This window comes from Astyanax mexicanus, chromosome 5 (genome assembly GCF_023375975.1).
Source record: "Astyanax mexicanus isolate ESR-SI-001 chromosome 5, AstMex3_surface, whole genome shotgun sequence".
Lineage (NCBI taxonomy): Eukaryota > Metazoa > Chordata > Actinopteri > Characiformes > Acestrorhamphidae > Astyanax > Astyanax mexicanus.
The window spans coordinates 6,724,317-6,746,129 of record NC_064412.1 but is presented as its reverse complement, the minus strand read 5'-3'; the positions used below and the strand labels follow the sequence as shown (position 1 = coordinate 6,746,129).

The 21,813-nt window shown below is 37.0% G+C and overlaps 3 protein-coding genes across 3 annotated transcripts in view; all 3 read right to left on the bottom strand.

The window, feature by feature from the left end:
• LOC125780474 (N-acetyltransferase family 8 member 3-like) overlaps nucleotides 1-21,557 on the bottom strand; it is a 35,603-nt gene extending 14,046 nt beyond the window's left edge. Inside the window, exon 1 of the mRNA XM_049479510.1 lies at nucleotides 21,470-21,557. Within this exon, the coding sequence (XP_049335467.1) occupies nucleotide 21,470 (1 nt within the window). The 5' untranslated portion in view covers nucleotides 21,471-21,557. The remainder of the gene's footprint in view (nucleotides 1-21,469) is intronic.
• The window catches only part of LOC111193668 (N-acetyltransferase family 8 member 3-like), a 28,397-nt gene extending 6,840 nt beyond the window's left edge, over nucleotides 1-21,557 (bottom strand). The window contains exon 1 of the mRNA XM_049479512.1: nucleotides 21,470-21,557. Coding sequence (XP_049335469.1) covers nucleotide 21,470 — 1 coding nt within the window. The 5' untranslated portion in view covers nucleotides 21,471-21,557. The remainder of the gene's footprint in view (nucleotides 1-21,469) is intronic.
• nat8l2 (N-acetyltransferase 8-like 2) lies at nucleotides 16,201-21,557 on the bottom strand. Its single transcript, XM_022675610.2, has 2 exons — nucleotides 21,470-21,557; nucleotides 16,201-18,973 (listed from the first exon to the last, which is right to left on the bottom strand). Coding segments are annotated over exons 1-2 (702 nt in total). The 5' UTR covers nucleotides 21,471-21,557; the 3' UTR covers nucleotides 16,201-18,272.
• Nucleotides 21,558-21,813: the final 256 nt, after the last annotated feature.

The window sequence follows — 21,813 nt, the reverse complement described above, 5'->3', positions numbered from 1 at the left end:
ATGGATATAGTCAACTACCATACCAATATGTTTATACAGGTGATATAAATTAGCAAAGAATGTAGGCTATAAAAAGAGCAGCCAACTTTGAAGGCTTTAGGTTTTGATTGACATCACCACCAGTAGCAGCAACAACTGTTTTCTTTCTGGTTGCTAAAATATTTCATGCAGTTAATTTATATCGTAATACACACAAAAAAATTTAATTTAACATTTCCCTGCACATTAGACTAACCAATTGGAATTGCACTTAGCATTCTGGTATATTTTATATTTAACCTTGACCTGCAGCCATGTTCATTTTAATCCCCCCTGTCTGAATTGGGTTAGTGGAACGGAACTAGCTGGAAGTGAATTGTTTGGCTAACTCAGGTGAGTATTACTCAAATAAGTGCTGCTTTTTTCTTGCCAGAAAAATGAAATGCCCTAGATGTGGGAAAAATATGCATTTTAAGAAGAAAACCAGCATAAAGGATAGGTACATATGGTGAGTTTTTCTTTATTTATTTAAGTGCACAAATAACTACTACTACTACTACTACTAATAATAATAATAATAATAATAATAATCATCATCATCATTGTTATTATTTTTTTATTATTATTGTTTTCTTAATAATAATAATAATAATAATAATAATAATAATAATAATTATTATTATTAATTGTTTATTAAATTATGCACATATCTATCCCCAAATACTTAGGATATGTAGTCGGAACCGTCATCGGCAGAATACAGTTTGTTTCATTCGACACGGATCAAATTGTAGCCGAAGCCATGTTTCACTGGTGTCATGTATTAAACACATCCCCTGGTTGGTAAATTATACTCGTACTTTTTATGTAAAGACTATTCCGCGTTGTTGTGGTTATGGGCGGGACCAATAACAGACCGTCAGCTCCGCTCCGCCCCGCTCTGCAGTCTGTGACCGCGAGGCAGCCCTTAAAATGAGTAGGCTGTCTCTCCACAGTCTTTCTCCCTCCTCTGGTCTCTACTGCACAGACTCGGGTTTCAGGATCGCCAACATGGCGGAAGATTTTGGCTTCATTTTCATTGAATGAATGTGAACGGCGACACGGCGTCCATCTTTTTTTACAGTCTCTGGGAAGAGCATATGTTGTTCTTGATGAAAGCAAGTTTTGCCACAAACGGAAGGTATTTCTTAGAAAATAATTAATTTAATTTATTTTATTTTGCAATTATGTTATGTTGGTTTTCTCGGTTGAACTGCTTCTTTCGCATTTGTCCACAACATTTCTATGTTTCTAACATTTCTAATATTTATGTTGTCTATATAACGTTATTCTTCCTTAACCTTTCTTTGGTAGTACAACTTGAGTATTTAGGGTGCTTCTTGACCCACATTCTCCTGAGATTTAGCTCACATTCAGATATCCTGACAATTTTCTTTAGAATTTGCTGGAATAATTCTGACTTCATTGCTCCATAAACTATGGCAAGCCATCGTGGCCCAGATGCAACAAAGCATCTACTTTTAGGACTTTCAATAATCTGGTGAAGTTTTATGTTCAAAATATGCAGAAAAATAGAACATTCTAAAGAGTTCACCGACCACATTGAAGCACCATTGAACTGGAACAGTTTATAGGGCTACCTGTAATAGTTGCTAAATATGCAACAGAGAGTTCATACATGCAGTTTACTTCAATATATGTTGCTTGGATGCCAGCTCAGAAACAAAAAAGAAACATACTAATATAAAAGGCTGGTACAACAATATCTGATAACTAATTCAACAACACTGGTGCTCTGCTTCCAGTATGCACGTGGCCGTTTTGGAAACACCTGGCGAAGAAAAGCATGGGTATTTGGCATGATGGAAATAAAGCGGAATCGCAGGAGACCCCTCCTAAAAGATGTTAAGAGAAGAACACCTGCAACGTTGATTCCTGTTGTTCAGAAATATGTGTGTTCTGGAACCACTGTGATCAGTGATGAATGGCCAGCTGTACAAACGCTTCTTTGTACAGAACATTCAAGAACAAAGTGTACCGTTACAGGGGTAACTTGACAAAAAAAAATCATTGAAAGACCAGCTTGCATTCACTGAGTGGAATTACTGGAGGGGAAAATCACATCCAAGAGGTTTCCTTGGATGTCTCTTTGAAGACAGTGGACTTAAGAAAAAGGAAAGAAAAATTAAAAAGGAGATTTCCTTAATGTCTCTGTTGTTTCTCCTAGACAGATATGAGATTAGAAGGAAACCCAAGAGAGATTTTACTTTAAATCTCCTGCTGCTCAGATGTTTCTCCTGAGACAAAGACTTCCATAATCTCACATGCATCTCCTCCTGAGTTTTACTACAGATCTCAATACAGTCTTACATTGTGCTCAGATTTGATAAAAAAAACAGTAATAGTTTACTAAATACAGAAAAGCTTAAATAAAAGCAGACCATGAAAAAAAAGAAGCTTCCGAAATGAATAGACTATACCTAAACAACGCAGAACATGAATTACACAATTTAGCATAAAAAATCTGATTTCAGAAAATCTCATGTCTCATTTTTGTCTAAATGTATTTCTCCTAGGCAATTTTAGGAGAAACATCTGTGACAAAGTTTATATCTAAATGAGACAAGGGAGAATCACAAATATGTCTCCTGAGACATCATAGAGCAACATTTAAGCAATAAAATTTTCCTCTGTGTAACCCTTTGAACATCAAAACCAGAAGTAAAAGGTGCTTCGACCAATATTGGATGAGGTGCTATATCAAAAATTGTGCAACACTTACTCTGCAGCAAAAACAGACTTCTTTATTTAACTAAAACATCACATTTTAAGGTAATGCTTCAAGGCCATTTTTATAAAAAAAAAATGCAATAATCGTTAAACAATTTTTGATGAACAACCCCTTAAACTGCCAGGTTCTGCCCATGTATCCAGTAATCCATGTCTAACTACTGTACATACAAATAAACCACTTGGTATTTTCCCATGTAGGTACTGAACAGCAAGCCTTCAAATGTGATTAGCATTAAAATCATTGATAAAAAAGATGGTTGTATGAAATAGCAAATAATATTTGTAAGTATATGTACTGAAATAAATATTTTATTGATTTAATGGATTCACTCTGTACAAGCTATTTAACAACACACTTTTTGTTAGTTTTTTCTGTACATGATCTACATGTGAATTTCTTTAATTAGACTATTTTGTACAAAGGTTAGTTTCATTTTACGGTCCAGGTCCTGTAGTATTGCGCAGTACTTACAAGTGTATTTACCTGGTAATTGTGCTCTGCTTATAGTTTTAGTATTTTGGGTTGCACACTATAAATAACAGGTACTTTCTGATTAATTACTATGTACAAAACTGTGCTTTATTTTACGGTCCAGTTTCTGTAGTATTACACAGTACATACAAGTTTACTTACCTGGTAATTGTTCTGTACTTATGCTGTTGTGTTACATGCTACATGGGCAAAAGATGCTTATTACTCCTTGTTACTTACTGATTAATTACTATAACATGCTAGCATATACTGAGTCTAGGTACGTAAAAAAGCTATTACTTGATCACCACACAGTAACTCAGAGTAATTAACAGTCCTGTTACCTCAGGATTACAGAGCTTTTAGCAGTAAACTTGCCAATTAATATGAAATATGAAAATCTTCCATTTCCTGGAGAATAAAAAGAATGGAAAGAATCTCCTGAAGAGGACTAGAAACACAAAGGCAGGTAACCTACATTTTCTGGTCTCATTTCTTAAAGCCAGATACATCTTGGTAAACTCTAATAGGCACTGTAATGCAGAGATAGTATGAGATAAGTATGGCTAAATTGATAATAATACTTACCTGTATTCAAGTAAGTACTATTGCACAAACTTGGTATTTTTTAACATTACCAGTACTTACTGCACATTCAATTCTAAATCATTATTGTTTTGTATGAAGTACTGATGTACATACATGGTAGCTGTAGATGAATTACCGTGTACTTTCAAAGTGTTCTTATGTAAGTACTAAAAAATAATTATTACCATCTGAGCAATTGTTGTTGTACATACTTTATAGCTTTTTTATTAGTTACTATGTACTTGTTAAGTACAAAATTATTATTTGTACATACTACAAATTAACCATTCAGTTCTGAGTAAGTAATGCTGTACATACCTGGTAGTTTTACTAGTAGTTACTATAGACTTACTATGTACATACCATAAAATCAGTGGTACTTACTGACTATTTACCTATTAAATACTAGGTAGTTACTGTACCGTAAAATAAAGTGCTACCACTTTGTAATACCTTAATCCAAAAACTAGACACACTAGATCATTCCCAGTACATATGTAGAAATGTACCAACTTTATTTCCAGAACAAAAGTTACGAAAAGGAGTGGAGGAGAGGCACCTAAGAAAACGCTTGTATGGAGTTAAATAAACCTGTGAATGAAATTAAAGTGAATAAGCTGATGGTTAGGGTTTCGGGATGCAAATGTTGTGTTCTTCCATACAGTCTTCCAGTTTATTGGGTTGTAAGAGGTTTTCAATTCTTTATCCCAGATGACCTTCAGTGCTAATGGTTTGTAGGAAGCCTGTAGTAACATAGTATAAACCTTGGAAACAAATCCTTGTGTACCAGAGTTATTGGAAAGTTATTTGTGAGCTATTCCATGGAACTCCATAGGCGTGCATTGAAGAACGGAGACGAAGATAAAGAAAAAGGGAGAAACCAAGTAAATTATGGGCAGATTGTAAATCCTGGAATGTGCGAAGGCCTGAATCCTTAAAAATATCATCCAACACATGCATTCCTTTATGTTGCCAGGATGGAATACAGAAGGGCCGATTAGCAGTGGGTAATTTGAAATTGTGAAAAATTGGGGAATGTTTATGCCACTGAGTACTTTTTAGTTAATTTTTCAACAATGTACCGGACAGAGTAAATAAGTTATAAGTGTGCCGTACGTGGATCTACTACGCTTGATAGGAATGTTAGAGTAACAAAGGTCCTGTAATCTTAGTGGAAAAATTAGTCTAGACGAAGGATGAAGAAATATTGATACAGTTTAAAGTAAGGAAATGATAAACCACCATCAGATTTATGACGATGCAAATTTACTAATTTGAATCTGTTTTTTTTTTACCTTTCCACAGGTAAGTAGTAAGTATAGAGTTCAATGGAGTTGGGGGTAGTGGAATAATAGAACTAATAAAGTTAATCCTGGGGAGGATATTCATTTTTATAATAGAGGTTTGCATTTTAAGTGAATTAGGTAAATGGCTCCATTTATTTAGGACATTTGTAATTTTCTTCAGAGACTGGTTAAAGTTATTTTAAACTAAAATTTCAATAGATGGATGTATACCTTTCCCAAGGTACCTAAAATTCTTAACCACAGGAATTGGTGACAAGATGTTAGAGTCTAGCATAGCATTATCCAGTGGTAGTAAAAAAAAAAAAAAAAACAGATTTATTTTTATTAACTTTATAGCCTGAGTGTATACTAAATGTATCCAAGATGTCAAAAAGATGTGGAAGTGTTTGGGGGGCATTACTAAGGTCAGTGTTGTGCGTGAAGGAGTTCAAAAGAACGAGTTCATTGAACACGCTCATTTTTTCGTGAACGTTGAACTGAACGCAACACATTTTTAAGTAAAGAACTTGAATGTGAATTAGTTCACAGTTTGTGTCATGAACGGCAGACATCCCTGTAAATGAACGTTGGGATTTGTTTTCCATTGAAAACTGAGTGACATCTGTTTTCTCTTTCGAAACGGAATGAGAGAAAGTTCCTCCCTCCTGTATTCTCGCTGGTGCCGCTTACATCATATATCACCAGACAGAAATGGTTTTGACGTTGTGCGCGCAATAGCAAGGCCGCGTAGCAGCGCGGAGGGCTGGGGAAGCGAGAGAGAGAGAGAGAGAGAGAGAGAGACAGAGAGAGAGACAGACCAATGACGAGAGTGAGAGAAAGCGCTGCGATAAAAAAAAATATTATTATATTCTTTCATAATAGCTGCGGTCCAATCTGAAGGGAGCTGCCTAGGTAGTCATTGCCTTCAAAGGCAGCTCCCTCGTTCGGCAGCATTTTCACCCATAAGGGATCTTATAAGGCAGCGCGTTCGGGACACGCTCTGGAGTCAGCATACTTTGACAGCTTTGTAGAAATGCATGAGTAATGAAACCATAATATAATAAATATTTTGTATGAGCCAGAGCTAAATTATCAAACTAAGCTACGTTTCACACAATAGTACATTCATACACAGTAAACTAATTTTTATTATATCTTTATCTTTTAGTTGCATAAAACACATGATTCATAAACTTTATTTTTTTTTATTTACCCATACCCACTAGTTGAGATGTGATACTACAATAAGCATAGTGACAATAAACACACAGCAAGCAAAAATAATAATGTTAAGAGAGAAAACTTTATTACATTCAAAGAAAAAATATATATATATATTCATAAAGGGAGCTAACGCTGCCTCCAGCCGGTCTGACCAGAGTTCACCTTCCCCGGCCCACGTTCATCCCTGTGGAAAAAATAAATCTGAATTAGTAACAGCGGTTTATGGAGAACACGCTCATAATTACACTATTTACACAATTAATCACTCAGTTACAGGTAAATCTAGTTATTCCCTCTAACAATTAAACTGTTTACGCATTAAATCACTGAATTACAGGTTATTCTACAGTGTTACACTATTTACACAGTAAATCACTTAGTTATACGTAACAGTGACTTAAAACAGTTAAAACTTTTTACACTGGACGGCCAGGGTGTCTTTGTTTCCTAGCGGGGGTTTCCTCAGCGCTGCAGCCGCGTTTGGTACTCTGTAAGTCGGCTAGATGCGTGTTAGCTTACCCGGTAAATTAGCGCGATAAGCTAACGGTAGCTTCCGCCGGTCAGGTCTTACATTAAAGGAAGTACAGGCGAAAACAACTTAAAACAGTCTAAAATATGCTAGTTTGATAAACCCACGCAGCGGTGAGTGGAAATACAGGAGGGAATTACTTACATTTGTACAGAAACTCCCTCGCAGTGCCGGCTCCGTCCGCCATGTTTTTAAATCTGAGCGCTGGAACTCTGAGCTGGTGAAATGCATCATGGGATTGCCTTCGCCGTGAAGGATACATCTCACGCTGCCTTCAGAATCGGGGTAAAATAAGGCAGCTGCCCAGGTAGGCAGCACATGCCACCTTCCGAATGGGACAGTCCTTTTCTCGGGAGCGCGCCTATGCTGCCTGAAAATGCTGCCTAGTTGGGCAGCTCCCTTCAGATTGGACCGCAGCTATTATATATTCTTTTTTTGATTAAATGTTGGTGAATTTAGAACTGATTATAGAACTGGTCTACCTTGTCTGTAATGCTGCAAGTTTCATCACCGTGTAAGACACCCACAATTGCAGTGTCATGAGTAAATGTCTACAATGAGCAGTTTCACAGAACGTATAGTGATTTCTAGCTTGTAGTGTGAAAAAAAGCATCTATTTGAATATCTCTCGAAAAAAAAGTTAAATGAACTGAACTTTGACCTAGTTCAGAATTAAAACTGCGAACTTTGAATGTGAACTGTTCATTTGAGCATGTATATCTGAACTTGAACTAGTTCAGAAAAGCTGTGAACTGGCACAACACTGACTAAGGTTCAATAAGATATCATCAGCATAGAGGGATATGTGATGATGTGTACCTTTAAGAGTAATTGGGGCATATAAAGAAGATAATCTAATAGCCTGGGCTAATGCTTCTAGGGATAAGCAAAACAATAGGGGAGAAAGTGGGCATCCTTGTCTTGAACCACCAGATTGGGAATGGTTATAACTTTTGCAGAAGGCAGGGCATTTAATGTCATAATCATATTTATAAATTTATCCCATGAAGTCCCATGAATTCTAGTACGGCCCACAGGAAAGTCCATTCCAGACCAACCAAGTCTCCCTGAAGCTGCGGGAGTCTCCCACATTTCGGTAGTGGCTCCCTGATGCCCACGAGTCACATTTAATCTCCCGGAATTCAGAACGAGCGCCCCAAACGCCACACAGGCCACAGACTTTTTTTCTCTAATCGCGTTTGGGAAGGAGAGAGACAAAACAGAGAGGGTTCTGATTGGCCTGTTCTCTGCAAAGAGTCTGTGAGACAGCCAATATGTTTTTAGTGTGGGCGGGCAGTGTTTTTCCCCCCTCCCGGACGGGATTTGTTCAGTGAGTGAGAGAAAGCAGATCATGGCGGAGGCAATATTAATAATTATTGTAATATGATATCAAATGTTTTTGATTTTTTGCAATTTTTTGTGATATTGTAACTTTTTGTCAAAAAAGTAATTGTCATTGTAAATTTTTTTGTCAAATAAAGGCTTTTTTCCCCCCCAAAAAAAAGGAAAGCAGAGGCAGGGCCTTCCAAAAAGAAAAAGATAAAACTCATTTCACCTCTGAATACTCAAAATTTATAAAAACAAACAAAAAAAGAACTAAAAATAATTAATATAATTTTTTTTCTTTTGAGGGACTTTTGCAACTTGGGATGTCTGCCATTCTAACCTGTCAAAGGCCTTTTCGCCATCTAGTGAGACAACGGCACAAGGTGTTTTTAAATCGATCAATAAGTCAAGAATGTGGAGTAAACGATGAACATTGTCAGTAGCAAGGCGGTTTTTAATGAATCCAGTTTGATCAATATGAACTAGCTTAGTCATATGTGATTCTAGACACATGGCAAGTACTTTGGCGTATAGTTTAGTATCAGAACCAATCAAGGAAAGAGGACGGCAACTGTTACAGGACAACAGGTCTTTCTCCGGTTTTAAAAGGACAGAGATTAGGGCGATGTTTGTATCTTTTTGGAATGATCCAGCTTCAATCATGTCTAAAAGAAGTGGACCTAACTGAGAGAAAAATGTAAGATAAACCCTCACATTTGCCATCTATACCAGGTGCTTTGCCTTTTTGCATTGATTAAACTGCTTCTTTTAACTCATTCAGTTGAATCGGTTTACCTAATTGTTCAGCAACCTCCTCTACAGTTTACAGTTGAGAAGATTTATTCATTTCATTATAAACAAAATACATTTTCACAACTCTTATAATATCTGCCCCTTTCATCCCAAAAATAATTAAGAACAATAGTAAATTTCCAAAAACTTGACGAAAAACATCAAATCTTTCTCAAACAACAGTTTATATAGTTACACATTATATTATTTAAATTTTTTCATACAGACCAGCTTTTATAATTTTTTTTAACACACACATTGATTTAGCATTTTTAACATCACTCCAAATTATTCCATAATCTTATTCCTTGAATTACAGTACACTGCTCCTTCAGACTAGTTCGAAATTTAGGTTTTACAAACATCTCTATCCCCTTAAGATTATAACACCTTTTTCACTTCACACAATTTAATTGGATGTTTGAACTTAATATATTTTTATGAGCCTTATACATAAATAATAAAATAAAAAAATCAACCAAATCATAGAATTTCAATCATTTTAACTGATAAAACAATGTATTTGATGGATGACTGTAATGTTTTCTGGTGATAATTCCTACAGCCCTTTTCTGTAGAACAAGAATAGAATTTGTAATTGTTTTACATGCTTTTCCCCAGACTTCAATACAGTAGATTAAGTGTGGATCAATTATAGCATTATACAATATATACAGGGCTTTATCATTAAGTAACCTTCCTTTGTACAATAATGCAATAGATTTCGCGATTTTTGTGTTTAAATGATTTATGTGTGGTTTCCATGTCAGCTTTTCATCAATGATGACACCCAGAAACTTCGCCTCACTGACTCTACAAATCTCAACACCATCAACTCTAAATGGAATATCAAAGGTTTTCTTTCTGTTACTGAATATTGTATTGTTTGTTTTATACAAATTTAATGATCATTTATTAAGTTGAAACCAAGTTTGTATTTTCACAAATTCTATCTGTATAATATCCAACATTCGTTCTATATCTTTACACAAACAAAAAAAAGTTATCAAAGGAGGATTAAAAAATCCTCCTTTGATAAATGTGACAGATTTAATTTCGATGTGTCTATTATGATCTAATTGTGATTCAGAGGAGTATAATTGATTATACAACTGCTGGACTATAAGATTTATTTCTGTTGAATTTGTGATAGTAAAGCCTTTAGAGCAGGGGTTCTCAACCTTTTTGACCTCGGGCCCAATTTGTTGAACACAAAGTGGCCCGAGGCCCAGTCAGTTATTACCGATGTCCTATGTCCTATTATTCTAAATCTTAATTTAATTGTTTTGTACTTGCATTGTAATTAAATTAAATATACTTACAGTTTAAAAGTAAAAATCCTGTCAAAAAATCAAAATAAATTATTATGACAAACATATTTTATATTAACTTTTTCATGAAAAGTATTTGAACAAATCCAACAGTCAGTCAACAGGCTCATCAACACAAAACTAACTTTTTAACAAAAATAGACAAATTCAATAAATAACATTACTGCCATAAAATGAATACAATCAAGATGTTCATGTAAATGTTTAAAAAACGTGAAAATAAATTTGATAAAGTGTAAAAAATAATACAGCCATTTTAAATGTTTGTATGGTAGAACCAGAAGATGCTATTCTTATTAGTGTCAAAACAATAACAGTAACAGCTTTTTGACAACGTAATTTTTTTTTAATACAAAAAACTATAAAAACTAATTTGATAAAGTGCAAATTAAAATACAGCTGCATATGCAAATAATGTTTTGAACTTTTGAAATATTGAATGGAAGAACCATAAGCTGCTCCTCATATTAGTGACAAAGAATAACAGTGACATCAACAGCTTTTTGACTATTTTAAAGTAAAAATGAATAAATACACTCAAAAAAATGTAATAAATTATAATATAGCTTTATCTGCAGTCTTTTGAACTTTTGAAATGCTAAATGGTAGAACCAGAAGCTGAGTGAGTCATCTGAGTGACGCACTAGTGGTGGGAAAGTGTATTGCACCTTATGAAAAATCATCGTGGTGCAGCGGCCCTCACGGCCCAAAGATAAAAACTGTTGTTCTTTTGAGGCCCTCAAGGTGGCGCTCGCGGCCCACAATTGTGGTCCATGGGTTAAGAATCCCTGCTTTAGAGGATATAGCAGGAATACTTGAGAAACGTTCATTACTGCGCATTTTGAGAGACAATAGATGGCCAGGGTGGCTACTATGAAAATAATAGTACTGTCTAACTTTATGTATGAGGAATTCAGATCTAGTCCGAAGGACAGAGTTAAGTTCACTTTTAACTATTTCAAGTTCGTCTGCAGTTGATTCGCTAAATGAGTTTTGTAATTGGTGTACAAGGGAGGCCACTTGTGTCTCTAATTGTGCTATTGTCTTCACTTTAGATTTACATAGGTGAGAAGAGAGGCTGATAAATTTCCCTCTAATAAAACCTTTAATTGTTTGCCATAATATACGGGAGTCATCAACAGACCCCTAATTAATATCAATGAAGTTCTTTAGGTCTGCACTGAATTCCTTAATAAATCATTTATTTTGAAGCAGAGTGGTATTAAACCGCCATCTGCAAACACAAGGTTAAGTTATTCAGGGTTAACCTAAAAGTATTGGGATAATGATCTGAGAGTGATAAAGGGAGGATTTCGGCTGAATGAGCTTTGGATAGTAGGATATGAGGATATAATCTTTTCTGGAGAATGAACTATGTCTAGCAGAGTAGCAGGTTAATTCTCTAGTTGAGGGGTTTAAAGTGAGCCATAAATCAGTTAAACCTAAATCATTGGTAAATTTATTTAACAAATTGGATGATCTGGAATAAACAGAGGAACAGCTACCTTTGGACCGGTCACATGATAGATTAAAAACAGCATTCATGTCTCCACCTAAGATCAGAAGAAATTCAAATTTCAAAAGATATTTTGATAGTAGGTGAAAAAAATCAGGGTCGAAATTAACAGGAGCATATACTGAAATAAAATTTAAGTTTCGTCCCCTTATGCTTGCTTCTAAATGTGAAATAAGTCCTGAGGAGTCTGAACCTGTGCTGTGAATGGTTATATCTAATTTCCTGTGAAGAAGAATCAAGGTACCATTGGTTTTGTTTTTGTCCATAGAGAAAGCTCCAACAGAATAACATTTGTTTGTCATTCTCTGTACGTCATGATGTAAAAGATGAGATTCCTGTATTAGAGTTATATCAACTTTTTTCCTGCGGAGTATATCCAAGCAACTGGCACATTTTTTGGGGGGAGTTCAGTCCTTGCACATTCCAGGATAAAATAAATAAATCATCCGTAGTCACAGTAGCATTCTAAAAATGACAGATGTACAATCAGTATTGAAACAGTAAAATTAAGAAGATAACAATTGTAGACAAGTGATGAGTAGCTAAGATACAAAAAATAATTGGGTGGCATGTATATAGATGCCCGGAGAAAAAACGGAACAATGAACCTCTCTGAAGGGAGAGGGAGCGCCCGGCTCATTCTCTCCACATCGGAGCCCACCCTAAACAGATCCGTGGCGTGTCTGCCGGTGTTAATTACAGTGCGTTGACAAGGCGCTGTGACTTTCCCTCCTACACAGGAATTCCTGCTCACTAAATTGCCAAATTAACAAAGTGTTACACAGAATTAACTGTAAAACTTCGAAAAAGCAACAAACATAAAGCAGCATGAGATCTGTTTTGAGGACTCGGTAATGAGTTGCAAATAATCCAGCTGTCCCCAATCAAAACTGAAAGTTTCAGGGATATAGTTAAAAAAAAAAAAAAAGAACCAAATGGATTCGGGAAGAGCTGGAGGATCAGTAGAATTAGGAACAGAGCTACTGATGGCCAAAATGTTAGTTACTGCTGCATATCAAATTCCGACTCGTTACGGCGAGAGATCGAGGAAAGTAAGCCCTCGGCTTTCTGAGGGGTAGAGAAAGTGTGGACAGTACCTGCCGTGTTAACTTTGAGGATGGCTGGGTAAATGAGAACATTTTCCACACCGGCTGCTTTCAGAGCTGTCTGAACGGGGAGAAAAGAGACCCTCTTTCTGGTGGTAGCGCAACTGTAGTCCACGAAGAACCATTGCCTGGAGCTGGAGCAGACGACCGGGTCATGTAGCCTGCTAGCCTTGAGCAAGGACTGCCTGTCCTGGTAGCAGAGAAACTTAAAGATGAACATACAAGGTTTATTCCGGCCATCCTTTGATTTTCTGTAGATGCGGTGGGCTCTTTCAATCTCCATTTCTTTGTGTGCCAATGAGGGGAACCAGCTTTTTTAATCGCTTTCTGGAGGTAGCCGACTGGGTCATCACCTTCTGAGCCCTCGGGGAGACCTACCAGGCGGACGTTAGAGCGGCGGGAACGGTCCTCCAGCTAGGCTAGCTTAGCCTCAGTAGCCTTCAATTGCACAGTCTGGGAGTTTAGAATCTTCTTCTGCTCGCGTTGTTCTGCTACCACGTTGTCCATCTTGGCGACCATCGTGAGGACGGATTTCGTCTGTGCAAAAAAATCATCTTTAAGTTTACTCCATTTTGAGGTTCACACATTGCCTCAAACTGTGATTGAAGGTAAGCTACTTGTTTCAGCAGGGAGTCATGTAATAGATCTTAATTGGAGAGCTTACTGGTGACAAGTTTGCTTTTACCCGAGTGCTAGACATCTTAAAAGTCTGGATTTAGCGAACGTGAGCGGAGTATTGTAAGCACTTGCTGCGAGCTGCCATCCCGGTACCTGGTCACATGATTCCCCCCCCCATTTTAACATAATTTGAATCTTCAGGTTGTTCATTAAATTTTAGTCCAAATGTCATGATGAATGGATCAAATGACTTGAAAAAAAACTGTTTAAATTATAAGTACAGCGTGTACAGTGATAGTGCCACATACACCTGGGTGAAAATAGTGTACATATAGTACACACAAGTAGTTTTTCTTAACTTTCTGCAAATAAAATATGATGTGGTAAAGCGGTATTGTATATTGACGTGCCTAAGAAATTCTTTAGACCAAGCACAGACACTGGGTCTGAGATCACCGTCCTTTGCTCTGTGAACATTTGATTCTAACCATACTTCATTCACATCCCCGGCAATGTGGTTCTGAACATGACAGAGAATTATAGCTGCTGATTATGTCTTACCAAGGCAGCTTTTTGCCATCTCCTTAAAACTGTCAGCCAGTGACGTGCAGATGCTATGGCCCAATGTACTTGGGCAACTGCCCTTTGGCCGTCCTTGGCTGATATTGCCCTTCCGAGGGAGGGGAAAAAAATAATATAGGCAAATATTTCAAAAATATTTTCTTTATAATTCGTCATTTTGATTCGTAATTTTGATTCCGTTTCATAAAACAAAGTTTTCAGCATCAATCATTCAGATTCAGACACCTTGAGAGAAGGGAGGGGCACGGGCATAGCAGGGGACACGCAGCACAGTTCACTTGAAAAAAAAAAAACGCAGCACACGACCGGGCGGAGCTTCAGCCGACTAGCAGAGACAGTTTGAAGCTGCTGTGGGAGTAGAGCGACTGCCCTGAAGGTGAGCTCAGGAAGTTTAGTGATCCTAAATAATCTGACAGCCACCTACTGTGCCAAAAAAAAAACAACTGTCAGCTAGCTTGCAGTCAACGTTTTACATGGCTCAGGTTGTTTTGTGGGAGACTAACCAAACAAAGTTACATGCAGCTGATAACATTTCCTTTTGACGTATATTTTCAGCATATATATTTTCTTTATATTCTCTTTTATTTCTCTTATACTCTTTCACTAATGCATGTACTGTAGACTCCGCCTATGGCTATGTATGGCTTTAAGTGTTTCCAGATGTGTACCACAGACCTTTAAAAGGGGTCCCGACACAGTGTACGAGAGAGAGAAGAGGAACATCAGATCGGGCAACATCTCTCTCCAAGGCTGGCCTAGGAAGCCTTGAAGATATTGTCTTAGTCTTTGTAATAAATAATTGTTTTACACCTGAGGCAATGTCTGCGGTGTCTTCTTCCTCATCTTCAAGCATCTTCACAGCAAAGAGACAGCGGTAAACGACAATTTTATCAAGCAAGATGAATGACGGACATAAAGCACTATTCAGATTATTCACATGCACGTTGTGTTAATGCAGAAAAATTCGAAATGCCCATGGAAAAGAGACAACCACAGGAGAGAGAGAGAGAGACTCTTTTTTTTTTGGGGGGGGGGGGGGGGGGCCTTCAAGATTCCTGTGCACGTCCCTGCTGTCAGCCAATGAAATGCCTTATCATTGCATGACGCAGAATACATAATACATAATACATGTCAACTACTACTCACTGCATGCGATCACTCAGGTTTTTGGATGGTGGTGTGGGTGGATGCCAGTGTTTCAGGGTGCCTCTGTGTCTATGTTACCTTCTGCATTCTGGCTAGACTGATGGAAGTCTCTGGAAGTCTGTCACCCACCACACAATTTATGCCAATGGCCTCTGACTCATTGCTCACTAGTTGCCAGCCTTTTGTAGTTGCCAAAAACGGCCAACGTAAATTACATGTGTGGCCAAAATTTGCCGCAAGGGAGATTATTAAGTTAAGAAAATGCGTTGACTTTTTTTACATGGTGGTGAATGTGCGTGAGTGTGTTCACAGTGAGAGTTTACGTACATGTTCTTACTAATTTTATCTCAGCTTTACCAAGGTATGTAACCTTTATCTAAACAGGAGGTCCCTTGAGATTAAAATCTCTTTTTTGAGGAAGGCCTGGCTATGGCAGCTACACATATTTTCTATTTAATTTAAATCTGTAAATATAAGATAAAATGAGTAGAGTTTGAAAAATGTCATTAAATTAATATTATTAAGAGTTATTTTGGCATTATACTCTTACTGCTCAGAACTATTCACAATATAACTCAGTAGGTTAAACTTTGTGTTAATTTAGGGTCAAACAGATGGATATATTTATGCTACTAGGTTTATATACGTCCTCCACAGCTGATAGCATTGTGGCAATTTTTGTCAATAAGCTGCTTATACTGGGCTTATGCTGAAAGAGGAAAAGCAAATAACTACAATTCAAAATTTATTTATTTTTTTGCGTAAAACACAAAATTCACTCCATCTCATATTGTGTGGAAGGTGTCACATGTACAAAATGTGTGTAGAATAAGTTGTGCATGAACTCATATTTCTCCATAAGCTTTTTTATGGTATATAATAAGAGTTGTGTTTCATTTTGGATACTAAAAATAATTCTTTAGATTTTATTATAGGAAGATAGACAACATATTCTGCTATGTCTAAATGACGTTTATACACTTGTAATTACATAACACATATATAACATGTACAGCTGTAAGTAATCTGTAACATTGTGTACTTCAGCAGTAGTTAGACTGTTATTACATAGATTGTTAGGGTGTAACTGCACAGTTAATAGACGACTGAAGTCGTGCGTCATTCTGTAGTCCTCATATAGCTGCCGTGTCTAAGCGTTTTTGTTTTTTATGAGGAAAATGAATAAGCTTTTCAAAAACCCTTCTGTACTAAATAAATCTGTTCAGACCCCTGTACGTTTTATTCTGTGTTCATTTCACTCCTGAACATCACTGGATCCTAGGGGTGTGACGAGACACTAATATCACGAGACGAGACGAGACACGATATTGGGTTCATTTACCCTCTTTATTATGCAGTGAAATAAATTGGTGTTTCTGGTTGGTTGTCGCCTCAGTGAGGGCAGGTAGTTAGTTGATTAGTTGATTATTTTGGTCAGGTGTTGTAATTAGTATAAACTAACAGTAAATACTAAACCCTTCGGGGAAGCGCTGCTGAACTGAGAGCCACTCTCTTATAATCTGCCTTTTAAAGCTCTAACACAGACTACACTGCTCAACATTACACTGCTCAACAATACTGAAAGAGTTTCACCTGTTTAAATGCTTTAATGATCTTCTGTGAAGAAGCATAATAATCCAAATGCTTTCTGACCGGAGTTCACTGGTGTTGTGCAGAATCGAATCCAGTGTCATTTCCAGCTGCTGTGCTGTGACGTCAGTTAAGCATTAGCTTAAAGCTAGCGTTTTTCTAATTACTACTGTAGCAGACTTTACTATGTTGTCAGAAAAAACTGCCGATGCTTTTTGTCCTCTAGGGGGTTGCCTTTATTCTGGGGTAGCATGGCTGAGAGAGAGAGAGAGAGAGAGAGAGAGAAGGAGAGAGGGAGTTTTTTTCTTCTGTTGGGAAAAGTTTGGTTGGAGTGGAGTAAAGTGGACTACTTTGTACTTTTTCCCGTTTTGTCCTTTATTAAAACCTTCAAGTAACACCGCTCGGTTACATTGGTGGCAGCGGTGGGATCAACATTTATTTTGTTAAGCAAATTCGGTCGGGTTTTATATGCAATAGTCGTTTTATTTAACAGGATAGTCAGTTCAGTAGTAACTTTGTGAATTAGCTTTAGTCGCTGGGCGGGTAGCGTGGTAGAGCTAAAGCTAGCAGCTTTGCGGGAAAACAAAAGGAAAAATGAGCTGTTCTCTGTACAATATGCTGTTGGCATTGGATGTTATTTTGTCCTGTTTGTATGGCATTTAGTATGTGCTTTACCTAAGGGTATAAACGGGGACAGTTATTCTTGAAAGGGAGGGACGTATGTAGCAGACTCTGGGGGTTGCCTTAGTTCTGGGGTAGCGTGGCTGAGAGAGGGTAAATGTACACAGAATAAAACGTACAGGGTTCTGAACATATTTATTTACCACAGAATATGATAGAGGCCAGCGCCGAGTGGTCCAGCGGTCTAAAGCGCTGCCACTATGAGCAGGAGGTCGCCATTTCGAACCCCAGCTCATGCAGCTTTGCCATCAAGCTGCCGGCGTCAGAGGGAGCAAAAATTGGTACTGCTCCCTCTGGGTGGGTAGATGGCGCTCTCTCCCCACATCACTTCTATGGTGATGTCAAGCGCTGGGATGCTGCTCGCAATGCTGCATCAGCAGCAGCTCGAAAAGAAGCGGTGGCTGGCTTCACATGTATCGGAGGAAGCATGTGCTAGTCTTCACCCTCCTGGTGTGTTGGGGCATTACTAGTGATTGGGGGAGTCCTAATGAGTGGGTTGGGTAATTGGCTGTGTACATTGGGGAGAAAATGGGGAAAAATTAGAAATAAAATTATAAAAAAAAAAAGAATATGATAGAGGCCAGTTTTTGAAAAGCCCATTCAAATTCCCCATTCACTTGAACCGCTTAGACACGGAACCCCAAATATGGGCATAAACAACATGGCGCCAACTACAAAGTGACGACACGACTTCAGTGGACTATTAAAGACACTTATTGTATTAAATTGGGGCCCAAGATTTTCTCCATCTTATGAACTTTAGCTCTGGTCAGTCTGACGACCCACCAAGGACTTTCAGCATCTTCATGTTTCTGGATGAGCTGATAACCCATCTTTTTATATAGAGCAAGAGCTGCTCTCTGTGGGGAGGTCGTGTCGAGCACTATTCTGTACAGTCCTCGCTCCTTACAGAAGTTCTCAGCTGTCTGACCCAGTCTCGAGCCGAGGCCAGTGCGACGAGCTGCAGGCGACACAATCATTCGGAAGAGTTCTGCATACTTTTGCCCACTTTCTGGGTGCTTTTTAGCCTCCACAGCCACCGTACCAACCACCTGAGGCCGTCCGTTCATCTCAGCTTCAGCCACCCAGAAGCAGTTATCTGGATGGCTGAGGTAGGAAGCGGTGATGTCCTGCATGTCCGTGCGGAGCCTCATTCGGACGTAACGACTGTAGAATTCATAACAGCAGACGTACACCAGGCCTATCCAGCAGCATCCAGCCAGCAGAGCCACGCCCACCGACTCTCCACCCAGCCAGTAGCCCACAGCACAGCAGCACAGCGTCAGAGTGATGTGGAACGGCTGGGAAACGGCAAAAATGAAGGACGGATTGATGTGCTCCTGGAGTCCATCTCGAAATATGGCTCTAACAACCTCATGGTCCGAGGGCTTAAACTTCCTGATCACTATCTGCACTGAGGAGGAGAGAAACAGAACGAGAGAAAGAGAGAGATTTTATTGCAAAACATACCTTTATTAGAAGTTAATGTATTAATTCAATGTAATATATTATACAATGTCTATTTGTGCACTACGCAGGTAGTTTCAAAGTAATGCAAAAGGGGTTCCTTATCAGAATTATAGTTTTTGGGGGTAAAAACATGCCTGAAGCACCTTCTATTTCCAATCTTACATCCTATAAACACCCTACAATTCACTTATGCATCATGCACAAAGCCTTCACCACCCAATCTTTTCCCTTTGAGTTTTCTTCCCTTTCATTTTCTCATCTTCCAAAATAGCCATAAACTGATGGCATGTTTTGAAATGGCAAAATCATACTATGAGACTTCAAACTAAACAAAATCTATTTTTTTTCCTGTTGCAAACATTTTTAGATATCTTCATATTAACCATGTTCTCTTTTAAAGACCCTGGTGAAAAAAAATATAATTATAATAATGTCAAAGTATGCTGTAAATATACAAACAGATTTATGTACTTACTTAAAATATATTAAAACTACATTAATATCATGCTTCATCAAATGTTTGAAAGTAAACTTTAATCATACCTTTTTAAAAAAGTATAATATAGTGTATTCGAAAAAAAAATAGACTACTAAGAAGTACACTTTTAGTTTAATGTAATTCAATATACTTCTTATATACTTATTCCCAAGTATACTTTGTACATTTTTAGCAAAGTGTGCTAAAAACAGCTGTTACAGTAGTTCACTTAAAGTACAATGTATCATGTGATTTTTTAGAAAGTAAATTAAATTACTACTACTAATTTATAAAATTAAAGGAAATTTGTTACACGCTAAAAATTGTTGTACAGTATATTTAAATATGTTTTTATACCCAATGAAGTGTACTAGAAGTGTGCTACTTAAAAAAAAATAGACAGAAACAAGATGCATATTTCTACTCTAATGTAAATAGATCACATATATTTAACATCAATTCTTAGTACATTTCTAATATACCTGGTGTATAATAGTGATGCCGTTGTAATAATCATTGAATGTATTATAATTTTACTTTAAGAATATTTAAAATATGGGGTTACAAACATCAAGTAGTATGTTTAAATGTTACTTAAGTTTATTTAAAATAGTTCCATTTTAGTACAGTTAAGTACAATTTAAGTAAGACTTTTGTACTATTTTTATACAACTAAAGTATAATAAGTACAAAAAGGTTGTTCCCTTTTTTGCACTCTTTAAATATACTAAATATACTAACAATGAGGCTACAAGTACACTTTAGTGCACTATAGCATAATAATGCTTAGTATACTTTAATCTACATTTTTCACTAGGGGATACTGATTCTGATTTCTAAAATTTTAATCACCTTGATAATAAGTCCCTTGATATTAAAATAGTATTGTAAAGTCAAGTTGGAATGTCACTAATATCAAAGGGTATTTTCCTAAAGTGTATTGTGTTTGGTGTGGCACAGTGGATAACACCACTACCTGCCAGTGAGCTACTACATTATTTGGGAGACTGGGGTTCAATACCCAGTCTGGGTGTCTGTGCTGAATTACACCAATTAGAGTGCAAATGTAAAAACGTAAAATGTGTATCCAAAGATTACAGTGAGCGTGGGCAGGAATTTCTTGGACAGTTTAAATAGGTTGATTTATTTTTTTTTTTTTTATGAAATGTGCTAAATAAAAAATGTATGTAGCCAGCAAGCACTATCTAAAAAGAAAAAACTATGAATGAATGAATGAATAAATAAATAATTTCCAAACCAACAAAACATACATTACATCTATTTTGTTTATTTGTTTAGTTGATGTTATTTTGTAACAAATATGAAGAAATAAAACAAAAATGTTAACATTTTTGAAAATTGGGCTTGGTTGAAAGGTTAACTTGTAAGGTTGGCTTTTATCAAATGTAGTAAATACAAAGTGGAATCACATGGTCGGCAACAAGCTTTTTCTCTGATAAGATTTTTTTTTGTCTTACTAAGCATAATATTGTAAGTATAAGATTATTTTATTCAATTTAGGAATAATGATCTTAACCAGACTTATATATACTTAATTACCTTAGTTTAAGTAATTTGAACTTAGATTTTTATGCCCAGATATAAGCCAAAAATAGACTAGGCAATTTTAAGCTTATTTTAGGAAATCTTACAAAGAAAAATTAGCTTACACCATTGGCAGATTTTATTTGACTATTATTAACATGTACAGCAGTGTTTTAATTTACTCATATGTTGTACTCTGTGCTGGTTTGCTGTGGAAGGTTTCCAGGTTTTTCATGCAATCAAATCAAAGGTGTTTGCTACATACACAATCTAATGTCCTGCAAATTCGATCTAAGACCCTAAGTGTTTGTGTGTTGAATTAAAAAGTGCAGTAAAATATGCAGTGCATCATAACCCAACAGCCCAAAAAACAAATGGAGGTCAGTCTCAAGTCAGTAAAGTGATGATAAATCTTACTTCTTCTTGATTTTAGTTTTTCTCCTGATCGTCAGCCTCTCTTCTCCTCCAGCAGCTCTACTGACTGTGTCCATCCATTTCACTGTAGTCCCGATTTCTCTGTAATTAATAACCACGACACGCTTTCATCTTAAAACAGTGCAGGTGACACACCAACCTACAGCAATTATCAGCTTTTACAGCAGCTCAAAGTTCAGCTGGTCTGAAGTGTATAGGTGTGTGTGTCGTAAAACAATAACAAAATTATGGCTATCTGCCCAACATGCCTGCATTTAACCTGTCTGCATCTACATCCTGCAGGCTCGAAATTTAGAGGTATTACGGTAGTGTAAAGGTAAATGGTA